Below are 25746 nucleotides of genomic sequence, written 5' to 3'. Positions count from 1 at the left end.
GATACTACATCCACTGTAAAACACACACCAGATACTACCTCCACTGTAAAACACACACCAGATACTACCTCTACAGTAAAACACACACCAGATACTACCTCTACTGTAAAACACACACCAGATACTACCTCTAGTGTAAAACACACACCAGATACTACCTCTACTGTAAAACACACACCAGATACTACCTCTACAGTAAAACACACACCAGATACTACCTCCACTGTAAAACACACACCAGATACTACCTCTACTGTAAAACACAAAATGAAAAGAAACTGCAACTTAAAATCTTAAGATACTACCTCTACTGTGAAACACACACCAGATACTACCTCCACTGTCAAACACACCAGATACTACCTCCACTGTAAAACACACACACACCAGATACTACCTCTACTGTAAAACACACACACACCAGATATAACCTCTAGTGTAAAACACACACCAGATACTACCTCTAGTGTAAAACACACACCAGATACTACCTCTACTGTAAAACACAAAATGAAAAGAAACTGCAACTTAAAATCTTAAGATACTACCTCTACTGTGAAACACACACCAGATACTACCTCTAGTGTAAAACACACACCAGATACTACCTCCACTGTAAAACACACACCAGATACTACCTCTAGTGTAAAACACACACCAGATACTACCTCTACAGTAAAACACACACCAGATACTACCTCTAGTGTAAAACACACACCAGATACTACCTCTACTGTAAAACACACACCAGATACTACCTCTACAGTAAAACACACACCAGATACTACCTCTACAGTAAAACACACACCAGATACTACCTCTACTGTAAAACACACACCAGATACTACCTCTACTGTAAAACACACACCAGATACTACCTCTACTGTAAAACACACACACACCAGATACTACCTCCACTGTAAAACACACACCAGATACTACCTCCACTGTAAAACACACACCAGATACTACCTCCACTGTAAAACACACACCAGATACTACCTCCACTGTAAAACACACACCAGATACTACCTCCACTGTAAAACACACACCAGATACTACCTCCACTGTAAAACACACACCAGATACTACCTCTACTGTAAAACACACACACACCAGATACTACCTCTACTGTAAAACACACACACACCAGATACTACCTCCACTGTAAAACACACACCAGATACTACCTCCACTGTAAAACACACACCAGATACTACCTCCACTGTAAAACACACACCAGATACTACCTCTACTGTAAAACACACACCAGATACTACCTCTACTGTAAAACACACCAGATACTACCTCTACTGTAAAACACACACACACCAGATACTACCTCCACTGTAAAACACACACCAGATACTACCTCCACTGTAAAACACACACCAGATACTACCTCTACTGTAAAACACACACCAGATACTACCTCCACTGTAAAACACACACCAGATACTACATCCACTGTAAAACACACACACCAGATACTACCTCCACTGTAAAACACACACACACCAGATACTACCTCTACTGTAAAACACACACCAGATACTACCTCTACTGTAAAACACACACCAGATACTACCTCCACTGTAAAACACACACCAGATACTACCTCCACTGTAAAACACACACCAGATACTACCTCCACTGTAAAACACACACCAGATACTACCTCCACTGTAAAACACACACCAGATACTACCTCTACTGTAAAACACACACCAGATACTACCTCTACTGACTAAGACCACCAGAGAGTGAAAGACACCAGACAATGTTGACTGTTTTGGGAATAATTTATTCTTAACGCAAGATTCTCATGTAAGGCAAAGTCATCGACATAAACATTCACCATTTAAAAAATGTTTCATGTTCTCTCCTTGAAGGAATGAGGGTATTTAAAAGAAAATAGCAATCAAATCATATTCATTCAGGATTTAAAAATTCAAACAGGAATTTTTTTTGCAAGCATAGGAACAATATTACATGAAATCAAACATGAAATCTTCATTGTCATGGTCTTTCAAAATGCATTCAATTTGTTGTCGTAGGATTCATCCTAAGAAAAACAGGCAACCACAGTAGCTGTTGTGCAAACATAACAGAGAGGACGGTTCAAACTTCATCATCGTACAGTGGGGGGTTGGCTGGGGGGTGGGGGACACTGTAGCTTACTGGCTTCCATTGGTCAAGGTAGCCATGACGGATAGGGCGTAGATAGAGTCATTTGATATGGTGTTTTAGGATTTATGGTGTAGGGAATAAGGGGTGGTTTGACTAGAAGTTTGTTTGGGAGGAGGGATGGAGGGAGGCAGGAGAAGTACCTTGCAGAGGTAAGAGGTTAAAGTGCCCAGGAGAGAGAGCGTGTAAGCATGTGTGTGTGTTCGTTCGTGCATGCGTGCCATCTACAGCAGAACGCCTGAGATCTGAGTGCATATTCTGTGTGTCGTCTTTGAGCAGGAGTTTGTGTTCCACAAGAATCATTATCTACAGTACAGCGCCTGAGATTTAGGGAACATACACCGGCTACACTGCTACAGAGCAGAGCACAGCCCTGGGAGGGGCTAGGTCAGGTGCGGGAGCACAAGAAGATAGAGGTTATCATATAATGCTACCATGGGTCAGGAGGTACAGGGGTTGGGGCTGGACAGCAGGAGTGCAACAGTTAAGGAGAGAGAGAAGGATTAAGGTGGTAATGTCAGATGGAGGGATAGTGTGTTAGGTGAGACTGGGTCAGTGGTTTAGACTCAGGGGTCAAAGGTTAGGTTAAGATGAAAGGGACTTTGCGTTAAGGGTTAGGAGGCTATGGGTCAGAGCAGGTAAGGGTCAAAGGTAAATGTCAGGGGTCAGAGGTTATGTGAGCATGTCCCACAAGCAGCAGCAGCAGAGAGCCGTCCAACAGGCAGTCAGACACGTGTCTCCTGAATCATCTCTTCTCCTCTCCTCCACCACGTACACTAGAGAGAGGAGAAAGAGAGGTAGACATTCATTTAAAGTTAAACCTTTACAACTGCCAGTAAAACATGTTTTATTGTCACATACACCGGAAAAGTGCAGTAAAATGTGTTATTTTACAGGGTCAGCCATATAGTACGGTGCCCCTGGAGCAAATTATGGTTAATAGACCTGCTCAAGGGTACAGACAGATTTTTCACCTTGTCGGCTTGGGTATTCAGACCAACGACCTTTCAGTTACTGGCCCAACTCTAACCGCTAGGCTACCTGCCACCCTTGGAATACACACGTGACAGACACGTCGGCCTAACAACCTACTCTTCTTGTTATCTTTGGTACATTTGCTGTTAGTCATTAATGTGCACACACACACACACACACACACAAAACTTCTGAAGGCTGCCATCTTGAGTGAGGTAAGCTGTGTGTTACCTGAGTGACAAGGTACTGCCGCAGTACAAAGGGACTGCGCTCTAGCAACAGTTGCCAGGCAGTAAGTTATGTTGCGTTCATAACCAAGTGGGAAGGTAGTATTTACCAAGTACAACTAGAAAAAATATCTTTGAATGGCCCTCCAACTGGTAATTACTAGTGTGAAACTCATCTATCATCCTGAGCTCCCACTTCTCCCACTTGCTGACCTCTGACGTCATCTATTAAGGTAATTACCTCGATAAACAGCATTTCTCGGCAGTTTAGTGCAACAAAAATGTTTTTATAAAAAGCAATCTATTAATGTTTTTTTAACACTATAATTTGTTTACAAGCATTATAGCTGTACTTTAGTTTATGGCTTAGGCAAATTGTTGGCCATTAGCCAATCAGTGTTTCTCAAGTTCAAAGCACATAAATGCATCCAACTAGTATTTACGACTTCACAACTGGTAAATTGTCCACCTCCCACTTGGTTATGAATGCAGCATTAACCTCCCATTGCTTGGTTTCTTAAATGTGCAGTCCACTATTCACCACTGAGAGGGTCTTATACAGATAAACAAAGGGCAGTCTGGAAAGTTCACTTCCTGCTTTAGACAACTCCTTTAAAACAATACCCCTTTAATCATGGTATGACCAGGACAAAATAGTTGATTCAAGCAGAAACTGATCTGGCTATCATGTGATTAGCTTCAAAATAAAAACCTTCCACTTTAAGAACACACACCAGGATACTGATATAAAAAGGACAATATAAAACAGCCTTGTTAATCTTTTACTTTGAACGCTGATAGTGTTCTATCAAAACAAATTACTTTGATGTAGGGAAATTGACCTTTGAATAGTGTCGTGACGTTGCCCTCTTTGGGTACAGCAAGCCCCATCCCCCTCTCCCTGCCTCTCTCTGCTCCTACATCCAGGCTGCTGTGGTCAGAGAGGTCGTAAATTCCTAGGGAAGACCCTGCCTCATGGCCACACAGTATAGAGACGGAGTGAAGTTTCATAGAGAACAAAGGAATTTCTTCCACCTCACAGAACTTGATGTCCGAACAACATTTAATGTTCCGGAGAAGGTATAAAAGATCGGTGAAGAATCTAGCTATGAACTGGTCCGTTTGTTACAACTTGGTAAAAGTCATGGGAAACGGTGCAGCCACATTACCATAACGCTGTTTATATAATAGCCTCAGATATGAGGTTTACATCTAATTGTTGTATAAGATGAATGAGTGAGGATGATACTGTTTGTAAAATTGTGTAATGATTTTGGACTGTTTAATGAAGGAAACTCCAATTCCCTTTTGAGTTTAACTAAATCAGAGGACCGCCCATGAGCCCAGTTAGGGTCGGGCATCCTGGGACAGGCCCTTTTCTGCAAATTCCGAATAAAACCCCAACTTTGAGAAATTCTCAGTAGACCATGTTTTTCTCCATTACGGGAGGACAAAGGTTGCAGACCATTGCTGAATCTTTTAACCATACCACGTGGTTAAACTCTTAGACTATCGATACCGACAGAATAAGAACAAGTCTTTGATATTAATTACTAGTCTGCAGCTAGGAATTCGGTATCATTGAACACGAAGAACGACAACCGCTTAAACATCCATTCTACAACAACATGAATGAATGTCACTCTGAACTATCCCCTCTAACCACGACAGAGAGAGAGAGACGGACAATTCTACAAAAGAAACAAACTTTTCAACAGCGATCAAGACGACACACTGAGCGTAAATATATATATTGATTGCAATTGTTCCCGAATGAGTGAGCGTTCAAGTGCAAAGGATTAGCATTTCAATTATTATAATTATCAACTATGTAGTGTCTCATCTCAGTTGACCCCCACTTCCCTTTTTGTCCACCAAGCCGCGATACCGGTTTATCCCACTAGGCAAATTCCCCTATCATTTCTTGTAACCATATTTACTTTGTATGCATTTCTGTGAATTACTTAGTTAGTAAATAAATGATTTAAGACAATTGATGTATGGATGACTCATAGTGAAGACTGGGTTCGTGCAGATAACCAACAATTTACGACGTTTGGAATGAGACTAACGTGAGGTAAAGTAAATAATTCATTAATTCGAAGACTAATTGATCAGATATAAAATATCTGAAAAGTTATTAGGAAATTATTTGTAATTAACTTTGTAATCTGAATATTTTCCTTGGTGCCCCGATTTCCCAGTTAATTACAGTTACATGATTAATCAGTTTAATCGCGTAATACTAATTACAGAGAATCTTTGATAAAAACTATAAGTCTTCAGTTTAATGATGCCAAAGACACAATAATAGCCTAATACTTGCCAATCCTAATACTTGCCAATTCTAATAGCAGAGGTAATGGAAACTTACTGAATGAAAGACGATTGTGTTAGAATTAGGGTTGCAAAGGGAGGGTGTATTACTGGAAACATTCAGATTTTACCAGCAAACTACCAGAATTTTGGTATCTTTCAAAGATGTTATGTAATCACAAGACATCTATCTAGTGACCCTTTTGGGTACTTATCACAGGTGTCTGTAATTATCTCTGGCCCTCTGTGTGGGTTTATCACACGTAAAATATATGAAATCATTAAATACGATGATTTTTAAATAAATTGAATGATAAAAGCTGTAAAACATTACCCTAAATTTAACCAACGTGGCTCGATTCGGGGTTATGTAGCAAAATTTGAAATGGTGTTTTTCACATCAAATAAATAGCTAGAAAATGGTATATCATACACTACAGTCGAGGAACATTGGGAAAGTAATTCTGCTTTGAAAGTTGATAAACTTGTAACCCCACTTTTGAGAAAATGGACCTTGAATGTTTTGGTGCACCTACTGGAGAGCTCTTTGTCTACACCCATTCAGTATCGTTCACACCTTCTTAAGCTTTATCCCCACCTAGCTCTTTAAGGATTCACATGTGAGGCCATGTACTAAACAACCAAAGATTTCAAGACTAAAGGCTGGTTTATACTAGGGGTGTGCTCGTAAATTCAATCTGGAGCGCCAAAGTTTGCTGAGAGTGCACTCCAGGCGTTCGTAACTCAGAGCGTTTTGCTCTCGGAGCATTCAGAATGCACACTGGACGCTCTGGCCAAGGAGTAGGGTTGATCCAAGCGTTCTGACCTAACAACAACAGTCAAGCACCCAAGCTAATGTTGGCTAGCTACTTCCAGACACAAATGAAGGACCAGCTCACTCTGCCCATTTTACTCGGCCTAGCAGAGCTGATTAGGCTGTTTTATGTTATCCAGAGCGTTGGTGACTGCAACTGTGCTGCTGGCAACAATTTAATCATGCTTTTTTACTGACACCAGCCATATTCAACGGGTGTTAAGCGTTTGTAAATTCGTCAGTTATTCTGCTCTCTGGAATCGGAGTACATAGCCAGAGCAAATTTACCAGCTACGTCTATCGACAGTTGTCGCAGCGACATCGTTAACATTCTATTGAAATTGTTACTTGCATAGTGGAGTCTTTTGTTTAGACATGTAGCTAGCTATGAAACATAATCCCATCTCATAACATTACTACCCTGCATGAATCTGCAAGGAGCTAACTAACCAGGTTCAATGTTAGCTAGCTAGCTATAACTAGCAATGCAAATGGCTCTGAGACACAAATAATATTACTACACAGCCCATACACGTAACGTTAGCTAGCGAGTCAGCCAGTTAACTTTGACAAAATTAGAAACGTGTAATATCTGAAAATGTAGCTAGCTAGACTATCTTATCTTGGATGGACGCTTCTCCCTCACTGCCATGGTTGCCCTTAGTTTGAAGATGTAATCCGGAGACAGGTGTTTTAAACAACAGCCTTCTGCGTTCTCTTTTCGACTCCGTCTGCATATTTGCAATCAAAAGCCAGAATGTTCTCCATCTCCTTAGCTATCATACTCTAATTCAACCGGGCATTCCACTGATTTCAAAACCCAGTCCTCCAGAAAGTGGAGACCAACATGTTTGCAGTTCTACTACATGATGTCTTTCAAAAAAGCTGCGTTAGAAAGGACTACCTACACATACTGACCAGCTCATGTTATAGACAGAAGCGTCCTACATGGCAGACCAATCCCAACTCATATCTTGGCATGTCCAGCACAACCATTATCTCAGCCAATCATGGCTAGCTGGAAGGTTCCTGTATTTTTCAGTGGCTAAACCAACTAGGCTCGTAATTTAACAATTGTCCAAAACACAGGGCCTTAACAGTCTACTAAGAACATGATAGAAAACCACAAGTTCCAAATTGAGACCGGTCAGATCAAGAAGAATATTTTCTTTACATTTTTAACCTGACATAATTTGACTTCTTCTAATCTGTATGTTGTGAGTAGTCCTAATCTTCCTGTAATCTGTGTGTTGTGAGTAGTCCTAATCTCCCTGTCATCTGTGTGTTGTGAGTAGTCCTAATCTTCCTGTAATCTGTGTGTTGTGAGTAGTCCTAATCTTCCTGTCATCTGTGTGTTGTGAGTAGTCCTGATCTTCCTGTAATCTTTGTGTTGTGAGTAGTCCTGATCTTCCTGTAATCTGTGTGTTGTGAGTAGTCCTAATCTTCCTGTAATCTGTGTGTTGTGAGTAGTCCTAATCTTCCTGTAATCTGTGTGTTGTGAGTAGTCCTAATCTTCCTGTAATCTGTGTGTTGTCAGTAGTCCTAATCTTCCTGTAATCTGTGTGTTGAGTAGTCCTAATCTTCACCTGCTGAAAATATGAATAATCACCACACATTCTGTGTGTGTGCCTTAATGTGACCTGAAGGGTTATTAAACCCGGCAGGTAGCCTAGTGGTTAGAGCGTTGGGCCAGTAACCGAAAGGTTGCTAGATCGAAATCTGTCATTCTGCCCCTGAACAAGGCAGTTAACTAACTGTTGCTAGGCCGTCATTAACTGACTTAAATAAAGTTAAATAAAAACATCACATCAACTCATATCTTGGCATGTCCAGCACAACCATTATCTCAGCCAATCATGGCTAGCTGGAAGGTTCCTGTATTTTTCAGTGGCTAAACCAACTAGGCTCGTAATTTAACAATTGTATTCGTATTTGCAGATGACATACAAGTTTGTTATTAAGGCACATGAAAGTTCACATGTTCCAGAAGCCATTTCTGCCCAAAATAAGCATTTGGATTTTTTTAAAATTGTTTATATTTAAACGCCTGGTTTCCTGAAATGAGTCGCAAATATGAACTATCAACTTAGTGAATACCATATGTGTTTAATATGAGGATTTCAGCATGAAATATCCTTTATCTTTTTACACACCTATTGATTTGACTACGTCAGTATGTATTTGTCGTCAATGCTTTGTCGTCAATGCTTTGTCATCAAACTGGTGTATAAAAATGTATAAAAACCTGTTTTTGCTTTGTCGTTATGGGGTATTGTGGGTAGATTGAGGGGAAAAAACAATTTAATCCATTTTAGAATAAGGCTGTAAAGTAACAAAATGTGGAAAAAGTCAAGGGGTCTGAATACTTTCCAAAGGCACTGAATGAATACATTTTTGGAAAACATATTCAAGTATAAATTACCAAATTGATGATAGATTGCCATAAATGTTCTGTTAATTACCTAAATTACTGAAGATTCTGGTAAATTACTGGTAGCTTTTCAGCCCTAGTCAGAACTGTCTGAACCACTGGTTCCCAGTGAATGTACTGGATTTACCTAGTCAAGGGCCTGAAGTAGCTCATCTGAATCACCTAGTCAAAGGCCTGAAGTAGCTCATCTGATTCACCTAGTCAAGGGCTTGAAGTAGCTCATCTGATTCACCTAGTCAAGGGCCTGAAGTAGCTCATCTGATTCACCTAGTCAAAGGCCTGATGATTAGTTGACAAGTTGAATCAGGTGTGCTAGCTCTAGAATAGATCAAATACCTGGAACGGCTTGGGGTCCCCGAGGAGAGGTTTGAGAACCACTGGTATAAACATTGTTCCCAAAGCACATCCAGTCTCTTTGCATACCAAGTAGTCAAGGCAAACAATATCCTATCCTACCCTCTCCACCCCTCCCTTTCTCCCTCTCCTCTTCCTCCCCTCACCTTCTCGTGCTTATCTTCCTCCCCTCCCTTCCTCACCCCTCTTCTCCCCTCTCTTCTCTTTCTCCCTCCTCCTCCCTCTTCCTCCCCTCTCTCTCACCTGTGTTTTTGGGTGCCTCTCCATACATGGGTCCTGGGGGTGGTCCTCCCTGCCATCCAAACTGGGGCTGTCCTGGGTACGCCCCCTGGTAGGGGCCTGCTTGTCCCTGGCCAGGGTAGGGTCCAGGAGGGCCCCCGGGGCCAGCAGGGTAGTTGGGGTAGGCCGGGTTTTGAGGAGGGAATCCACCAGGCTGCTCCATGTTGACGGGGTAGCCCTGGGGAGGGTATCCCTGCTGAGGATAGCCCTGCGCAGGGTAATTGGGGGCCGTGGGGCCTGGGCCCTGGTACGGAGGAGGCTGCTCAAAATTCATCTGCTAGACAACAGAGACACCTGGAGAAAGAGAGGGGAAAGGAGGGGAAGAGCTCATTTGAATGTGACTGAACTGAGAGAGAATGAGGAAGGACCATTTATGAAAGTAAATGGAAAAGAAAGGAGAGAGATTGGAGGAGAGGAACAAACAAAAGAAGTGTTGCAGTTTCACAGCCCTGCAAAATCAACACAGGACGGAGATAAGAGTCCCATTAGCCAGCGGTTGTCATGGCACGGAGGCCTTAAGAGTCCCATTAGCCAGCGGTTGGCCAGGAGTCCATAGTTAAAGACATTCTGAAAAGAGGCCCTTGGTGATTTAACTGTTGCCATGACAACACACGTTTCTAGAACATAAAGGTTTCCCCCCCTAGAGAGCTATGAACTAGGTCAGGGGTGGTCAACCCTACTCCTAGACAGCTACAGGCAGTGCAGGCTTTTGTGACAGAAGGTCTGCAGCAAAGCTCTCCAGTAGTAGAGGTTTAGTACATGTCCAGGTTAATAACCTTAGTATCACTGGCGTATCACCGGTTTCCCTGTGCAAGTCATACGCATGGCCAGGGGCGCAACTTTCACTGCATTTCTGTCCCTCCAAGTTTTATTATTGGAATGTGATACAAAACTAGGCAACGGTGGGTTTTAGGACCATGCGGACGCCTCCGACCGGTCGGGTGTTTGGAGTGTTTATGTGATTGGATTAAAAAAATTATTATAATAATTATGTCCCCCCCAACTTCTAAAACCAAAGTTGCACCCCTGCGCATGGCCACATCCTTCTAGTTGTATTTCTAGAAACACAAAGCTCTGTTCACAGCTAGTACAAACAGAGCCGTCATACCAGAGAAATCTGCCAGCTAGCAGTTTTAACCCTTCTATGAGGAAGTGTTTACACACACACGATCTTCCAACTGATACATTTGCTAACACCCTAAAGGAAGTAGTAAAGTGCAGAGACTAGTATTGCATATCTTTCTCATGACATCATACAAAGCCTGAGTGCATCGTGACTCACACCCCGGAACCTGAAATGGAGTGGCCTAGCCTCTCTGCCCTCTGCCCAGCTAACAATACACACACACACACACACACACACACACACACACACACACACACACACACACACACACACACACACACACACACACACACACACACACACACACACACACACACACACACACACACACACACACACACACACACACACACACAGAGAGAGAGAGAGAGAGTAAGGAGAGACTAAAACACAGTAAATGGAGTAAATAATACACACTGTAAAACAATGAAGTAGCTACTGGCTGTGACTACTAGCTGTGTGTGAGCGAGCGGACTCAAGAAATAAAGTCTATGTAACAAGGTAGACGTACATGTAAAACATTCTGCTGGTTTAGATTCTAGGCCTAGAAGACCATTAAGCCCTACGTTGGGTCTGTTTAGTAGTGAAACACTGCCTCTCCCCCATCAGCTGGAAATACCACAGCACAACAAAGTGCAGGACAGAAAGGAAGTGGGCCAGTGCTGTCCCTCCATCCCTCGCTGGGCTATTTTCACACACACAGTGTTTACTGTAAATACCTAAAGCCGAGCGTCAGTCCTACCTCCCTTCCTCCCACTCACACTGGAGAACATCACCTGACCAGGTCATCTCGGGGTCATTTCATGTTTTCATGTTTATCCGAGTTAATGGCGTTCAAGCAGGTAGAAATCCGTCCGGTGTGACGTAGCTGGAAGTCAATAGGAATATGACTTTCAGATGTAAAAAGTCTATCATACATGTCAGATTTCAATACTGGCTGATGTCATCATGACGGAGGTTGGCTTCTCGAGAATGAGCCATTGGTCATATTTTTTTTACGATATTCCTACCTCAAGAAAGTTTTCATTTAACAGAGGGTCTAACATTTCTCCTGTCCGTCTGCCTCTTCAGTCCAGGGTGCATTGCATGGTGCAATTGCCAATGTCAAACTCCACTCTGTGAGGCACATCAATCTGCAGGTTGAACATGGTGAGATTGTAGACTCCTGAATGTTTTACAGCTAACTAGCTTCTTTACATGCTGACAGTCTTTGGTATTATTGTGTGTAGTTATTACCTAACTAGCTAGTGCCAGAGGACGCATGGACCTCCTATTGGAGATGGGCCTTTTGTTAAGTAAATCAGGTGATAAATGAGGTTCTAGGGAAGCTGGGGTGGGTCTTTAAATAGAGGTTAACATCCAGGCATGTCAGATGATTGTCCAAAACACAGGGCCTTAACAGTCTACTAAGAACATGATAGAAAACCACAAGTTCCAAATTGAGACCGGTCAGATCAAGAAGAATATTTTCTTTACATTTTTAACCTGACATAATTTGACTTCTTCTAATCTGTATGTTGTGAGTAGTCCTAATCTTCCTGTAATCTGTGTGTTGTGAGTAGTCCTAATCTCCCTGTCATCTGTGTGTTGTGAGTAGTCCTAATCTTCCTGTAATCTGTGTGTTGTGAGTAGTCCTAATCTTCCTGTCATCTGTGTGTTGTGAGTAGTCCTGATCTTCCTGTAATCTGTGTGTTGTGAGTAGTCCTGATCTTCCTGTAATCTGTGTGTTGTGAGTAGTCCTAATCTTCCTGTAATCTGTGTGTTGTGAGTAGTCCTAATCTTCCTGTAATCTGTGTGTTGTGAGTAGTCCTAATCTTCCTGTAATCTGTGTGTTGTCAGTAGTCCTAATCTTCCTGTAATCTGTGTGTTGAGTAGTCCTAATCTTCACCTGCTGAAAATATGAATAATCACCACACATTCTGTGTGTGTGCCTTAATGTGACCTGAAGGGTTATTAAACCCGGCAGGTAGCCTAGTGGTTAGAGCGTTGGGCCAGTAACCGAAAGGTTGCTAGATCGAAATCTGTCATTCTGCCCCTGAACAAGGCAGTTAACTAACTGTTGCTAGGCCGTCATTAACTGACTTAAATAAAGTTAAATAAAAACATCACCTGTACACACTGTTAACAGATGGTAGGTAGTCGAGTTGAGTGTGTAATAGAGATTGACCACACATACACACACAGTAGGATTGTCAGACAAAGGTATTCTACTGAATTCAAAAATCCCTAAAACTATGTAGATATTCTATTCAAAATCAGCCGTTTCCAGCTACAATAGTCATTTACAACATTAACAATGTCTACAGTGTATTTCTGATCAATTTTATGTTATTTTAATGGACAGAAAATGTTATTTTCTTTCAAAAAACAAGGACATTTCTAAGTGACCCCAAACTTTTGAACAGTAGTGTATACTCACAGAAACTAGCATCTAAAACAACACCACATGACCCCTCTTTTTTAATTTGTTTTATTTAACCAGGTAGGCCAGTTGAGAACAAGTTGTCATTTACAACTGCGACCTGGCCAAGATAAAGCAAAGCAGTGTGACATAAAACAACAACACATACAACAACCTCTAACCTCCTTCTCCCTGATCCGTATTATAGTCATCAGGCAAAACGGACCTCACCTGTTCCTGGCTGTACCGGTCACCTGGCAAACCCTGCACCACACTGACTCATTTGTCCCAGTGAAAAGATAGAGTTTGCCTCTCTTATCTCTCCATTTAACCCACCCTTTACAGAAATATAATTTAATGACTTGATAGTGGTACAGACAGCTAGGTCTTCAGTTGTACAGTGTTAGGTTCTAAATGAACCAAGTAAAACTCACGGACGATTAGTAAAGCTCAAACCAAGTTTATTCACCCAAAGGATCGAACAGCTGAACAGACAAAAAAAAAGAAATCAACGATATTGAAAACATTTCCAAATACCCCAGTATACCGCCCAAGCTTACCATACAGTTTTATAGAGAGTGATCTCAGTATAAAACTGAAATCTGAAAAACAAAGACCCAACGGTGGGAGAGAGACTCCTGACTGTACAACTGAATACCTAGCTGTTTGTACCACTACCAACTGTGGGAGAGAGACTCCTGACTGTACAACTGAATACCTAGCTGTTTGTACCACTACCAACTGTGGGAGAGACTCCTGACTGTACAACTGAATACCTAGCTGTTTGTACCACTACCAACTGTGGGAGAGACTCCTGACTGTACAACTGAATACCTAGCTGTTTGTACCACTACCAACTGTGGGAGAGACTCCTGACTGTACAACTGTATACCTAGCTGTTTGTACCACTACCAACTGTAGGAGAGAGACTCCTGACTGTACAACTGTATACCTAGCTGTTTGTACCACTACCAACTGTAGGAGAGACTCCTGACTGTACAACTGAATACCTAGCTGTTTGTACCACTACCAACTGTAGGAGAGACTCCTGACTGTACAACTGTATACCTAGCTGTTTGTACCACTACCAACTGTGGGAGAGAGACTCCTGACTGTACAACTGTATACCTAGCTGTTTGTACCACTACCAACTGTGGGAGAGAGACTCCTGACTGTACAACTGAATACCTAGCTGTTTGTACCACTACCAACGGTAGGAGAGACTCCTGACTGTACAACTGTATACCTAGCTGTTTGTACCACTACCAACTGTGGGAGAGACTCCTGACTGTACAACTGAATACCTAGCTGTTTGTACCACTACCAACTGTGGGAGAGAGACTCCTGACTGTACAACTGTATACCTAGCTGTTTGTACCACTACCAACTGTGGGAGAGAGACTCCTGACTGTACAACTGTATACCTAGCTGTTTGTACCACTACCAACGGTAGGAGAGACTCCTGACTGTACAACTGAATACCTAGCTGTTTGTACCACTACCAACTGTGGGAGAGACTCCTGACTGTACAACTGAATACCTAGCTGTTTGTACCACTACCAACTGTGGGAGAGAGACTCCTGACTGTACAACTGTATACCTAGCTGTTTGTACCACTACCAACGGTAGGAGAGACTCCTGACTGTACAACTGTATACCTAGCTGTTTGTACCACTACCAACGGTAGGAGAGACTCCTGACTGTACAACTGAATACCTAGCTGTTTGAACCACTACCAACTGTGGGAGAGAGACTCCTGAGTGTACAACTGAAGACCCTTTTTCAATATCGTTGAATCTATTTCCTGGAAGTTTTTCAACACATTTTAATATTCGTAGCTACTTAAGTAAATACCTGCAGTCAACTTGTACAATACGTTAAGAGATAAAGCAGATCACCTGTCACATTATGAAGATTACCCAGAGCAGTTGAGCAGTCATGTGTTTGTTTGTAAACAGCCCAACAGGATGAAGTGGGAGCAGGTGCGTCCAGCTGTGTGTTGACAGGAGTCACGTTTTCTATTGTAAGTCAGCAGGTTTTTTTTTTGCTTCAATAGATTGATCAGGGACGTAAAGAAGAGTATTGAGGCCAAGTCAAACGAAAAAAGAAATAAACCGCAACGGATGGTGGTACTTGGATTTTTAAAAATTGCACGATCCTACTTTAAAGTGGCAATATCTCGAGAATAAACTTAAAATGTAATTTTGAAAATAAAGTCAAAATTTGTAGAATAGAGTTTACATTTTTTGAATTAAGTCACAGGTATATTTCAAGATTAAAGTATGGGATAACTGCATGTCTCCCTGTCCCTTTTTGTGTGCTCTCCACCGTTGAAATGCCTGCGTTAGAAGACTGGTGAAAGTATACTTTAGAATTGGCTTTAGTAAGAAGGAAATCCTTGCTGTTTTAGCACATAATAACCATATTATTATAATCATTAGGACCTGGAAGAGGTTGTGCCACAGATTATTTTCAGAAGGAGAAACCATGGTTACATATATGGGTAGAGACGGGCGGGTTGTGTGTGTATGCAGGTTGTGCGTATGCAGGTGTGTGTATGTATTCAGGTTGTGTGTATACAGGTGTGTGTGTATTCAGGTTGTGTGTGTGGGTGGTTAAAAGTAGGGGCAAAACCAGCAAATGGCCATTAATCTAATACACTCGTTCAAACAGGCGTCACTGTGCACTAATGCTTATCAATTTAACGATCTAATAACTCATTCAAACAGGCGTCACTGCTCACTCGCGCTTATCTATCTACTAACTCACGCACACACCAAGTTTCCCCCTGGCAATTTCAGACTGTAGGCAAACACGCTAACAGCCATGGTGCTTTATGAGCACAAACACGCTAACAGCCATGGTGCTTTATGAGCACAAACACGCTAACAGCCATGATGCTTTATGAGCACAAACACGCTAACAGCCATGGTGCTTTATGAGCACAAACACGCTAACAGCCATGGTGCTTTATGAGCACAAACACGCTAACAGCCATGATGCTTTATGAGCACAAACACGCTAACAGCCATGATGCTTTATGAGCACAAACACGCTAACAGCCATGATGCTTTATGAGCACAAACACGCTAACAGCCATGGTGCTTTATGAGCACAAACACGCTAACAGCCATGGTGCTTTATGAGCACAAACACGCTAACAGCCATGATGCTTTATGAGCACAAACACGCTAACAGCCATGATGCTTTATGAGCACAAACAAACAACCTTCTTGTCACTGAAAAACCTGTGTTTCAGACATAAGGAAGTGGATGGCGGCAAATGTTCTACTTTTAAACTCGGACAAAACAGAGATGCTTGTTCTAGGTCCCAAGAAACAAAGAGATCTTCTGTTGAATCTGACAATTAATCTCGATGGTGGTACAGTCGTCTCAAATAAAACTGTGAAGGACCTCGGCGTTACTCTGGACCCTGATCTCTCTTTTGACGAACATATCAAGACTGTTTCAAGGACATCTTTTTTCCACCTACGTAACATTGCAAAAATCAGAAACTTTATGTCCAAAAATGATGCAGAAAAATGTATCCATGCTTTTGTCACTACTGGGTTAGACACCCGAATGCTCTACGTTCCAGCTACCCAGATAAAGCACTAAATAAAACTTCAATTAGGGCTAAACACAGCTGCTAGAATCTTAACTAAAACCAAAAAATGTGATCATATTACTCCAGTGCTAGCCTCTCTACACTGGCTTCCTGTTAAGGCTAGGGCTGATTTCAAGGTTTTACTGCTAACCAACAAAGCATTACATGGGCTTGCTCCTACCTATCTCTCCGATTTGGTCCTGTCGTACATACCTACACGTACGCTACAGTCACAAGACGCAGGCCTCCTAATTGTTCCTAGAATTTCTAAGCAAACAGCTGGAGGCAGGGCTTTCTCCTATAGAGCTCCATTTTTATGGAGTGGTCTGCCTATTCATGTGAGAGCGACCTTTAAGTCTTTATTGAAGACTCATCTCTTCAGTAGGTCCTATGATTGAGTGTAGTCTGGCCCAGGAGTGTGAAGGTGAACGGAAAGACACTGGAGCAACGAACCGCCCTTGCTGTCTCTGCCTGGCCGGTTCCCCTCTTTCCACCGGGATTCTCTGCCTCAAACCCTATTACAGGGGCTGAGTCACTGGCTTACTGGTGCTCTTTCATGCCGTCCCTAGGAGGGGTGCGCCACTTGAGTGGGTTGAGTCACTGACGTGATCTTCCTGTCCGGGTTGGCGCCCCCCTTGGGTTCGTGCCGTGGGAGAGATCTTGTGGGCTATACTCGGTGTCAGTATAGTAAGTTGGTGGTTGAAGATATCCCTCTAGTGGTGTGGGGGCTGTGCTTTGGCAAAGTGGGTGGGGTTATATCCTGTCTGGTTGGTCCTCTCCGGGGGTATCGTCGGATGGGGCCACAGTGTCTCCTAACCCCTCCTGTCTCAGCCTCCAGTATTTATGCTGCAATAGTTTGTGTCGGGGGGCTAGGGTCAGTCTGTTATAACTGGAGTATTTCTCCTGTCTTATCCGGTGTCCTGTGTGAATTTAAGTATGTACGCTCTCTCGCTCACTCGATGACTCATTGCTGTCCCCAGTCCACCTGGTCGTGCTGCTGCTCCAGTTTCAACTGTTCTGCTTGCGGCTATGGAACCCTGACCTGTTCACCGGACGTGCTACCTTGGCCCAGACCTGCTGTTTTCAACTCTCTAGAGACAACAGGAGCGGTAGAGATACTCTGAATGATCGGCTATGAAAAGCCAACTGACATTTACTCCTGAGGTGCTGACTTGTTGCACCCTCGACAACCACTGTGATTATTATTATTTGACCCTGCTGGTCATCTATGAACATTTGAACATCTTGGCCATGTTATGTTATAATCTCCACCCGGCACAGCCAGAAGAGGACTGGCCACCCCTCATAGCTTGGCTCCTCTCTAGGTTTCTTCCTAGGTTCTGGCCTTTCTAGGGAGTTTTTCCTAGCCACCGTGCTTCTACACCTGCATTGCTTGCTGTTTGGGGTTTTAGGCTGGGTTTCTGTACAGCACTTTGTGACATCAGCTGATGTAAGAAGGGCTTTATAAATACATTTGATTGATTGACAATGAATGAGAAGAGAACTGGGGTTGAGTCCCTGCCAGTCACTGAATGAGAAGAGAACTGGGGTTGAGTCCCTGTCAGTCACTGAATGAGAAGAGACCTGGGGTTGAGTCCCTGTCAGTCACTGAATGAGAAGAGACCTGGGGTTGAATCCCTGTCTGTCACTGAATGAGAAGAGACCTGGGGTTGAATCCCTGTCTGTCACTGAATGAGAAGAGACCTGGGGCTGAGTCCCTGTCAGCCACTGAATGAGAAGAGACCTGGGGTTGAGTCCCTGTCAGTCACTGAATGAGAAGAGACCTGGGGTTGAGTCCCTGTCAGCCACTGAATGAGAAGAGACCTGGGGTTGAGTCCCTCTCTGTCACCGAATGAGAAGAGACCTGGGGTTGAGTCCCTGTCAGTCTGCCCTGTGAATTTGCTCCAACATTCTGCTGAGTAGCCTAGGCGAAATCGGTGCATAATGGCAACTATTAATGACTTTACCCATGGTGCTTTACTATGGGTAGTATTTCCCCCTTATGGCCTCCTAACGACTACAGGCTAGCAGGCTATGTGAGCACACTAAATAAAACAAATGAACGTGGGATCCTGGGGACCGGGGGTTGTGTGTGTATGTCCCATGTCAAGCTGATGTCCCATGTCACTGATCTGGGTCGAATCTGATCGTCACGGGTGTCAGGTATGTGTAATTTTAACGGACTCGTCTGGAATGGCCCGTGCATTTCCGAACGTCACTACTGCTGCAGGGGAGGGAGAGAGAGAGAGAGAGAGCGAGAGAGCGAGAGAGCGAGAGAGCGAGAGAGCGAGAGAGAGAAATTTATAGTGCTGCTGCTGATCTTGCTTTGGAGAGGAGCGTAGGACGTGTAGCTTGCTGCTGACCAATCACAAGTCATCAAGGCGGCAATAGGCTACAGACATAGAGCCTTGCTCCTTGTGTGGCAAGAGTTAGGAGATATCTAATCAACAGAAGAAGGAATTAAAATGATGGAATTAAAAGTTAAAGGTGAAGGATAGGCTACAATGCACAAGAGCCAACAGGTTGGCTGCTACTTAATATTCTGAAGGGAGTTGTTGTTATTTGTAACTGTAGGATGTGAAAGCACATGCACTGTAGCCTCAATTAGCCTAGCTAGCTAACGTTAGCTAGCTTAACTAGCTTCTCGTTACGGTTTGATGCAGTCAAGACATATTTGATGATAAATAACTTAGCTATGGCAGTTATTAGTCTACTATAGCGTGAGTCGGCTTGGTGCCTCTCCCTCCCTCCTCCCTGCTCCCCATGGCACTCGCTCAGAGTACGATCCCTCCCCCACCTGCTAGAGTGGCACCTCTCTCCCTCCTCTCACGCCTTATCAGCTCCGGTTAATAAAGTAGTTTTAAAAAAAAGATGTTCTGCTGCTTCCCTCACTGGGATCGGATCGGTTCTGGATCCGACCAGGTTTATTCACAACGTGTCTAGTGGTCCTCGTGTCCGTTCGGAACAGGTCTCTATATTTTAAAAAAGTTTGATGCATACCGGGTCCGGGTGGGAAAGCCCCAGGTCCATTTCAGATCGTGTCCAACTTTTTGGACCCATGAAGACCTCTATTACCTAGACTATAAATAATCACTGATCTGACATGACTTGGTTGGTAGCCTAGCATAATATGTCCTTTCTATCGCTGATGTCTTCAAGGATGTGAGGAATGAAGGACGCGTAGGTTATCCCAAAACAGGGGCATCATCTCAGTTATGACGCTAATTTAGGCAACCGCTGGTTGACCTTATAGAGGCTAGTGGCTAGACCTGTTAGGTTAGAATAATGGAACAAACCCCTGTCCCCCTGCCCCATGGCTATGCAAGGTACATGACAGGGGTTTGGGGGCAGCCTATGAACCCGACAGGGAAGCGATATTCTTCTCCACGCAATCCATAGCTTAGATTCACAAGATAATACACACAGGCCTATGAGGTTACTGCACTGGAATTGTACATAAAACACCATGCCATCACACAAAGAGTTAACCTTTCATTTTGACATGTAGGCTGCTGGCCTCGCTGTTCTCTCTAAAATACTATGCAAGGTGTTGGCATACGCAGGGGATTGACCATAACATTTTAGCGTATTCAAAAGGGCACCATGACAGGGACTGATGACAGGGTCTCTTCACATTCTGACAACGCACCATGGCCAATAAAACGGTATTGCTTTGGGGATACAGTGTGTGTGTGTGTGTGTGTGTGTGTGTGTGTGTAGTGCAGTGACCCATGTGTGAACGAGTGCGATAGAGACACCCCACCCCTCCACCACCCCACACACACACACACACACACACACATCTCTACCTATGTATGTAGCCACACGTATTTCATCCAAGTACCTCATCCAGTCTGTGTGATTCCTCCTGAAAAGACACAATCTGTGGCACAACCTCTTCCAGGTCCTAATGATTATAATAATATGGTTATTATGTGCTAAAACAGCAAGGATTTCCTTCTTACTAAAGCCAATTCTAAAGTATACTTTCACCAGTCTTCTAACTCAGGCATTTCAACGGTGGAGAGCACACAAAAAGGGACAGGGAGACATGCAGTTATCTCATACTTTAATCTTGAAATATACCTGTGACTTTATTCTCAAAATATTGCCTATTTTTTAAAGTACTATCCATGCAAAAAAATATATCCAGTACCACCTCCCACGGCTGTTTAGTTTTTGTTCATCACTTGGCCCTAATACTCTTCCAGAAGATTCCCAAGGTAGGCTACAGTAGAATGATTTTTGTTCAAAATGTGCGGTTAAGAACCAAAACACAATTACATTATATATGCAGTGCTGTTCTTTGTTTCTATTCAATAAATTAGGCTACACACAGGGGCGTCATACACCCCAAAAATCTGAGGGGGCACAAAGTACATGAGGATGGCTGGTAGATGGTCCGGAGGGGGTTATGCCCAGTCTGTAAATTGGAGAATTTTGGATGTTTCAAACACTTGAAACAGCCTTTTCCCCCAGAGCCATAATCATTATACTTAGTTCTATGTAAAAAAATATATATGTTTATTTTTCTGAATATCTAAACATACCTCTTGAGCTCTCAGTAATAATACTCTTCTGTAGGGACGTCTAGTTTTCCTTCACAGAAAATAATGTAACACATTCAGCAGAAAATAGCTTCATTTTCATCAGATGACAACAGAAGTGCAATGCTATTTGTCTGGCAGCCTCACAAGTAAATGAGCTTACAATGAAAAAAGCCATGACTTTTTTGCAAAAACGATGCATGGCCATCATATTTATAATGTTTATCACAGAAAGAATGTAGCTAGCTACATTTCCTAATGTTTTCTTTAAAGTTAATCTTGCATTATACCAGAGAAAAGGAGGCTGGTTACGCAGAGAAAAGTACCGGAGAAAATGAGCTACACATCCAGTCGGAGCGCTGTCTGCTGACAGAATGCCAGTTCCTGAATTCTCATCCGAGTGGAGAGGTGTAACTGAAGCACAAAATGTCTGACGCCGAGCTAAAATTACAATAAGAAGCATTTTACATCTGTGTTTACAAAACACAGCAACATATTTCTTATGTGTTTAATCTTCTTTAATCTTTTTTCCTGCATTAATGAGACCCCTAAGTTTAACTTGCTAGTTAATCTAAGTAAGTGGCTGAATTAATATGGTGACGTGCATCATATTGTGTTAGCTTTCTGCCTTGTTGGCAAAGTCAAAGCTCTTTAGATTAGTTATTTGTACAGCTGCCACCATCTTGATTTCCTTGCATTTTTTCTCCTCTCCCCTCATCTCCGAGCAGAGCACAGGCCCGTTGCCCTGATGACTACACACAGACAGTGTGTAGTCTACACATGCTGCTCCTGTCCTCATGCTGTTCTTCCTTCAGACCAGCATGCATCAAAACTTTGTTCATTTGCACAATGTCTCTCGTTCACATTCGCTTGTAAATGTCCAAACTCACCAAAAATGACATTCAGTAGCTCCTACCTATACATGTAAACTCAGCAAAAAAATAAACGTAATCTCACTGTCAACTGCGTTTATTTTCAGCAAACTTAACGTGTAAATATTTGTATGAACATAAGATTCAACAACTGAGACATAAACTGAACAGGTTCCACAGACATGTGACTAACAGAAATTGAATAATGTGTCCCTGAACAAAGGGGGGTCAAAATCAAAAGTAACAGTCAATATCTGGTGTGGCCACCAGCTGCATTAAGTACTGCAGTGCATCTCCTCCTCATGGACTGCACCAGATTTGCCAGTTCTTGCTGTGAGATTTTACCCCACTCTTCCACCAAGGCACCTGCAAGTTCCCAGACATTTCTGGGGGGAATGGCCCTAGCCCTCACCCTCCGATCCAACAGGTCTCAGACGTGCTCAATGGGACTGAGATCCGGGCTCTTCACTGGCCACGGCAGAACACTGACATTCCTGTCTTGCGGGAAATCACGCACAGAACAGGCAGTATGGCTGGTGGCATTGTCATGCTGGAGGGTCATGTCAGGATGAGCCTGCAGGAAAGGTACTACATGAGGGAGGATATCTTCCCTGTAACGCACAGTGTTGAGATTGCCTGCAATGACAACAAGCTCAGTCCGATGATGCTGTGACACACCGCCCCAGACCATGACGGACCCTCCACCTCCAAATCGATCCCGCTCCAGAGTACAGGCCTCGGTGTAACGCTCATTCCTTCGACGATAAACGCAAATCCGACCATCACCCCTGGTGAGACAAAATCGCAACTCATGAGTGAAGATCACTTTTTGCCAGTCCTGTCTGGTCCAGCGACGGTGGGTTTGTGCCCATAGGCGACAATGTTGCCGGTGATGTCTGGTGATGTCCTGCCTTACAACAGGCCTACAAGCCCTCAATCCAGCCTCTCTCAGCCTATTGTGGACAGTCTGAGCACTGATGGAGGGATTGTGCATTCCTGGTGTAACTCGGGCAGTTGTTGTTGCCATTCTGTACTTGTCCCGCAGGTGTGATGTTCGGATGTACCGATCCTGTGCAGGTGTTGTTACACGTGGTCTGTCACTGCAAGGACAATCAGCTGTCCGTTCTGTCTCCCTGTAGCGCTGACTTAGGCGTCTCACAGTACAAACATTACAATTTATTGCCCTGGCCACATCTGCAGTCCTCATGCCTCCTTGCAGCATGCCTAAGGCACGTTCATGCAGATGAGCAGGGACCCTGGGCATCTTTCTTTTGGTGTTTTTCAGAGTCAGTAGAAAGGCCTCTTTAGTGTCCTAAGTTTTCATAACTTTGACCTTAATTGCCTACCGTCTGCAAGCTGTTAGTGTCTTAACGACCGTTCCACTGGTGCATGTTCATATGGTTCATTGAACAAGCATAGGAAACAGTGTTTAAACCCTTTACAATGAAGATCTGTGAAGTTATTTGGATTTTTACAAATTATCTTTGAAAGACAGGGTCCTGAAAAAGGGATGTTTCTTTTTTTGCTGAGTTTATAACTTTATGAGCTGGATTGCCTGTCTTTGCAATTTGTTTATTTTTGTTTGTGCTCATTAGCATATGTAGTTACCAGCCTCCATTGAAATGCGCTATTACTTGTGCATATTTTATTAGCATTCTGGTAGACGCCCAATGGGATTTTTTTCCTCTTTTAGCACCCCCTTGTGTACTAAACGGTAATACCATATATATCTTGGTATGACGACATACTGGATACAGCCCAACCCTAACGTCTTGGTATGACGACATACTGGATACAGCCCAACCCTAACGTCTTGGTATGACGACATATTGGATACAGCCCAACCCTAACGTCTTGGTATGACGACATACTGGATACAGCCCAACCCTAACGTATGGTTCCAGGATTACACTGTGAGTGTATGGTGCCAGTAAATGGTGAGAGAATGGAACATCTCTAACACAATAAGATCCCATTCCTAAATGAGTAAAATGTCCAGGGTTCTAGTAGTGAACTAGGCCTAATAGAAGCACAGCCGGCTGGGGCATAGATCACACTCATCAAGAGATGACTGTTGAAATGGAAAGAACTGGGATGATATTTCAACATTGTGCGGTTGATAGTCTGAAATACGCTCTCAATTAGGTTTATTTTTCCTGCCACGTCCTTTATAGGCAAAATGTATAAGGCTTTGCGGTGTAATAGTCTATTATCAGGCGTCTCTACAGTGTTGTTGGAGGGTCTCATGTTAGCCTACAGTGTTGTTGCATTGATGACATATTAATGGAACAAAACACTCTACTTGCATCTTCGGTTTTATCAACAACTAACTGCTTGATACCATTTTTTTCTACAGCGTCGTATATAGGCCAATTGTTGATTTGCTATGTATTGCTTAATATTTTGAAAGTGGCCTAAATAAAAAGAAGTCATTGTATCACGAATTCTATCATTGCTAATGATATGTCCGACACGACTTTCTCATTCAATAGCGGCAATTTACGTGAAAAATGATTGTTGGATACAATGCTTGCGGAGAAACAGCCCACTGCGTGCTCGCTACAACAAGATAATGATGGAATAATACAACACCTGCACAGGGCCACAGCCCAAGAACAACGATGTCGAGTTGCAATTGTCCAACAGTCCGCGACTTCGAGTTAGGCAATGTTCACAGACATATGGTGTTCAATCAAATATTATCACCTACCTTAAGAGAAATGATATCCCTTATCAACAGACAGTCCAGATCGTCTTCAAAAAAAACTCTTCGGCGTGATCTATAATGCTAATTTCTTGTCTTTTTTTTTACCGCACTGTACGACCACCTCGTCTTAAAACTCAGTGCGTATCTCTCTGTTGTGTGGGAACCGTGACGTCATCCCGATGGTGGTGCGAGGGGTTTGCGTAGGGAAAACACATTTCACTGGTTGACTGTGGTGAATGGTCGTTGTTTTCACGGACCAATCAGGGCGAAGAGCGGTGAGAGTCTAGGGAATGGGAATCATCGAGTGGTGACCACTGATCATCTGACTTGTTTGGGCATTCATTATACATCACAGAAAGATGTGACGAAATGCACAGAAATAGGACAATGAATGTGTCTTGTAAATTGAGCAAGCAATACTTATCCTTATCTAGCTTCTTAGATTAGATTGATTCATATTTATATATTTGTAACTGTATAAATATGACAATTTAACTAATACAGAGTCTACTTTACTTGCTTATAAAAGTCAACAAAAAAAACACAGATGTGAAATTATGTTAATATTTATACAGCATAAATAGATTGAAGATAAAACTAGTGCTTTTTAGGCTACCACGTCATAGGTCCTGACATGGCCACTCACACACATAATACTGTATCCATTAATCACATGATTTCATGATTTTGTGAATGGGTTTGATATAATGAACAACAGAGTAGCCTTATTCCCTAGTGTGGGCTACAGAACATTTCCATGACAGATGCAACTCCTTCTTTCCACCAGCAGAGGTCAGTCTTCACTCACTTACTCTCCTCAGCTCCTGTACCAGTATTTTCTCTAGTGCCTAGCCCCTAGCACAATCTCTACTCTAGCCCCTAGGCCCTAGCACTACAGTATCT

At 43.0% G+C, this 25746-nt stretch overlaps 1 protein-coding gene across 1 annotated transcript; it reads right to left on the bottom strand.

The window, feature by feature from the left end:
• Positions 1-1783: 1783 nt before the first annotated feature.
• zgc:165573 (cysteine-rich and transmembrane domain-containing protein 1) lies at positions 1784-25024 on the bottom strand. The gene is made up of 3 exons (XM_039012670.1): positions 24847-25024; positions 9548-9877; positions 1784-2963 (listed from the first exon to the last, which is right to left on the bottom strand). The coding sequence occupies exons 2-3, from the start codon at positions 9855-9857 to the stop codon at positions 2860-2862; spliced, it is 414 nt and encodes a 137-aa protein (XP_038868598.1). The 5' UTR covers positions 9858-9877; positions 24847-25024; the 3' UTR covers positions 1784-2859.
• Between the last annotated feature and the right edge of the window lie 722 nt (positions 25025-25746).

Source organism: Salvelinus namaycush, chromosome 17 (assembly GCF_016432855.1).
Source record: "Salvelinus namaycush isolate Seneca chromosome 17, SaNama_1.0, whole genome shotgun sequence".
Taxonomy (NCBI): domain Eukaryota; kingdom Metazoa; phylum Chordata; class Actinopteri; order Salmoniformes; family Salmonidae; genus Salvelinus; species Salvelinus namaycush.
This window is presented reverse-complemented; position numbering and strand designations above follow the sequence as displayed.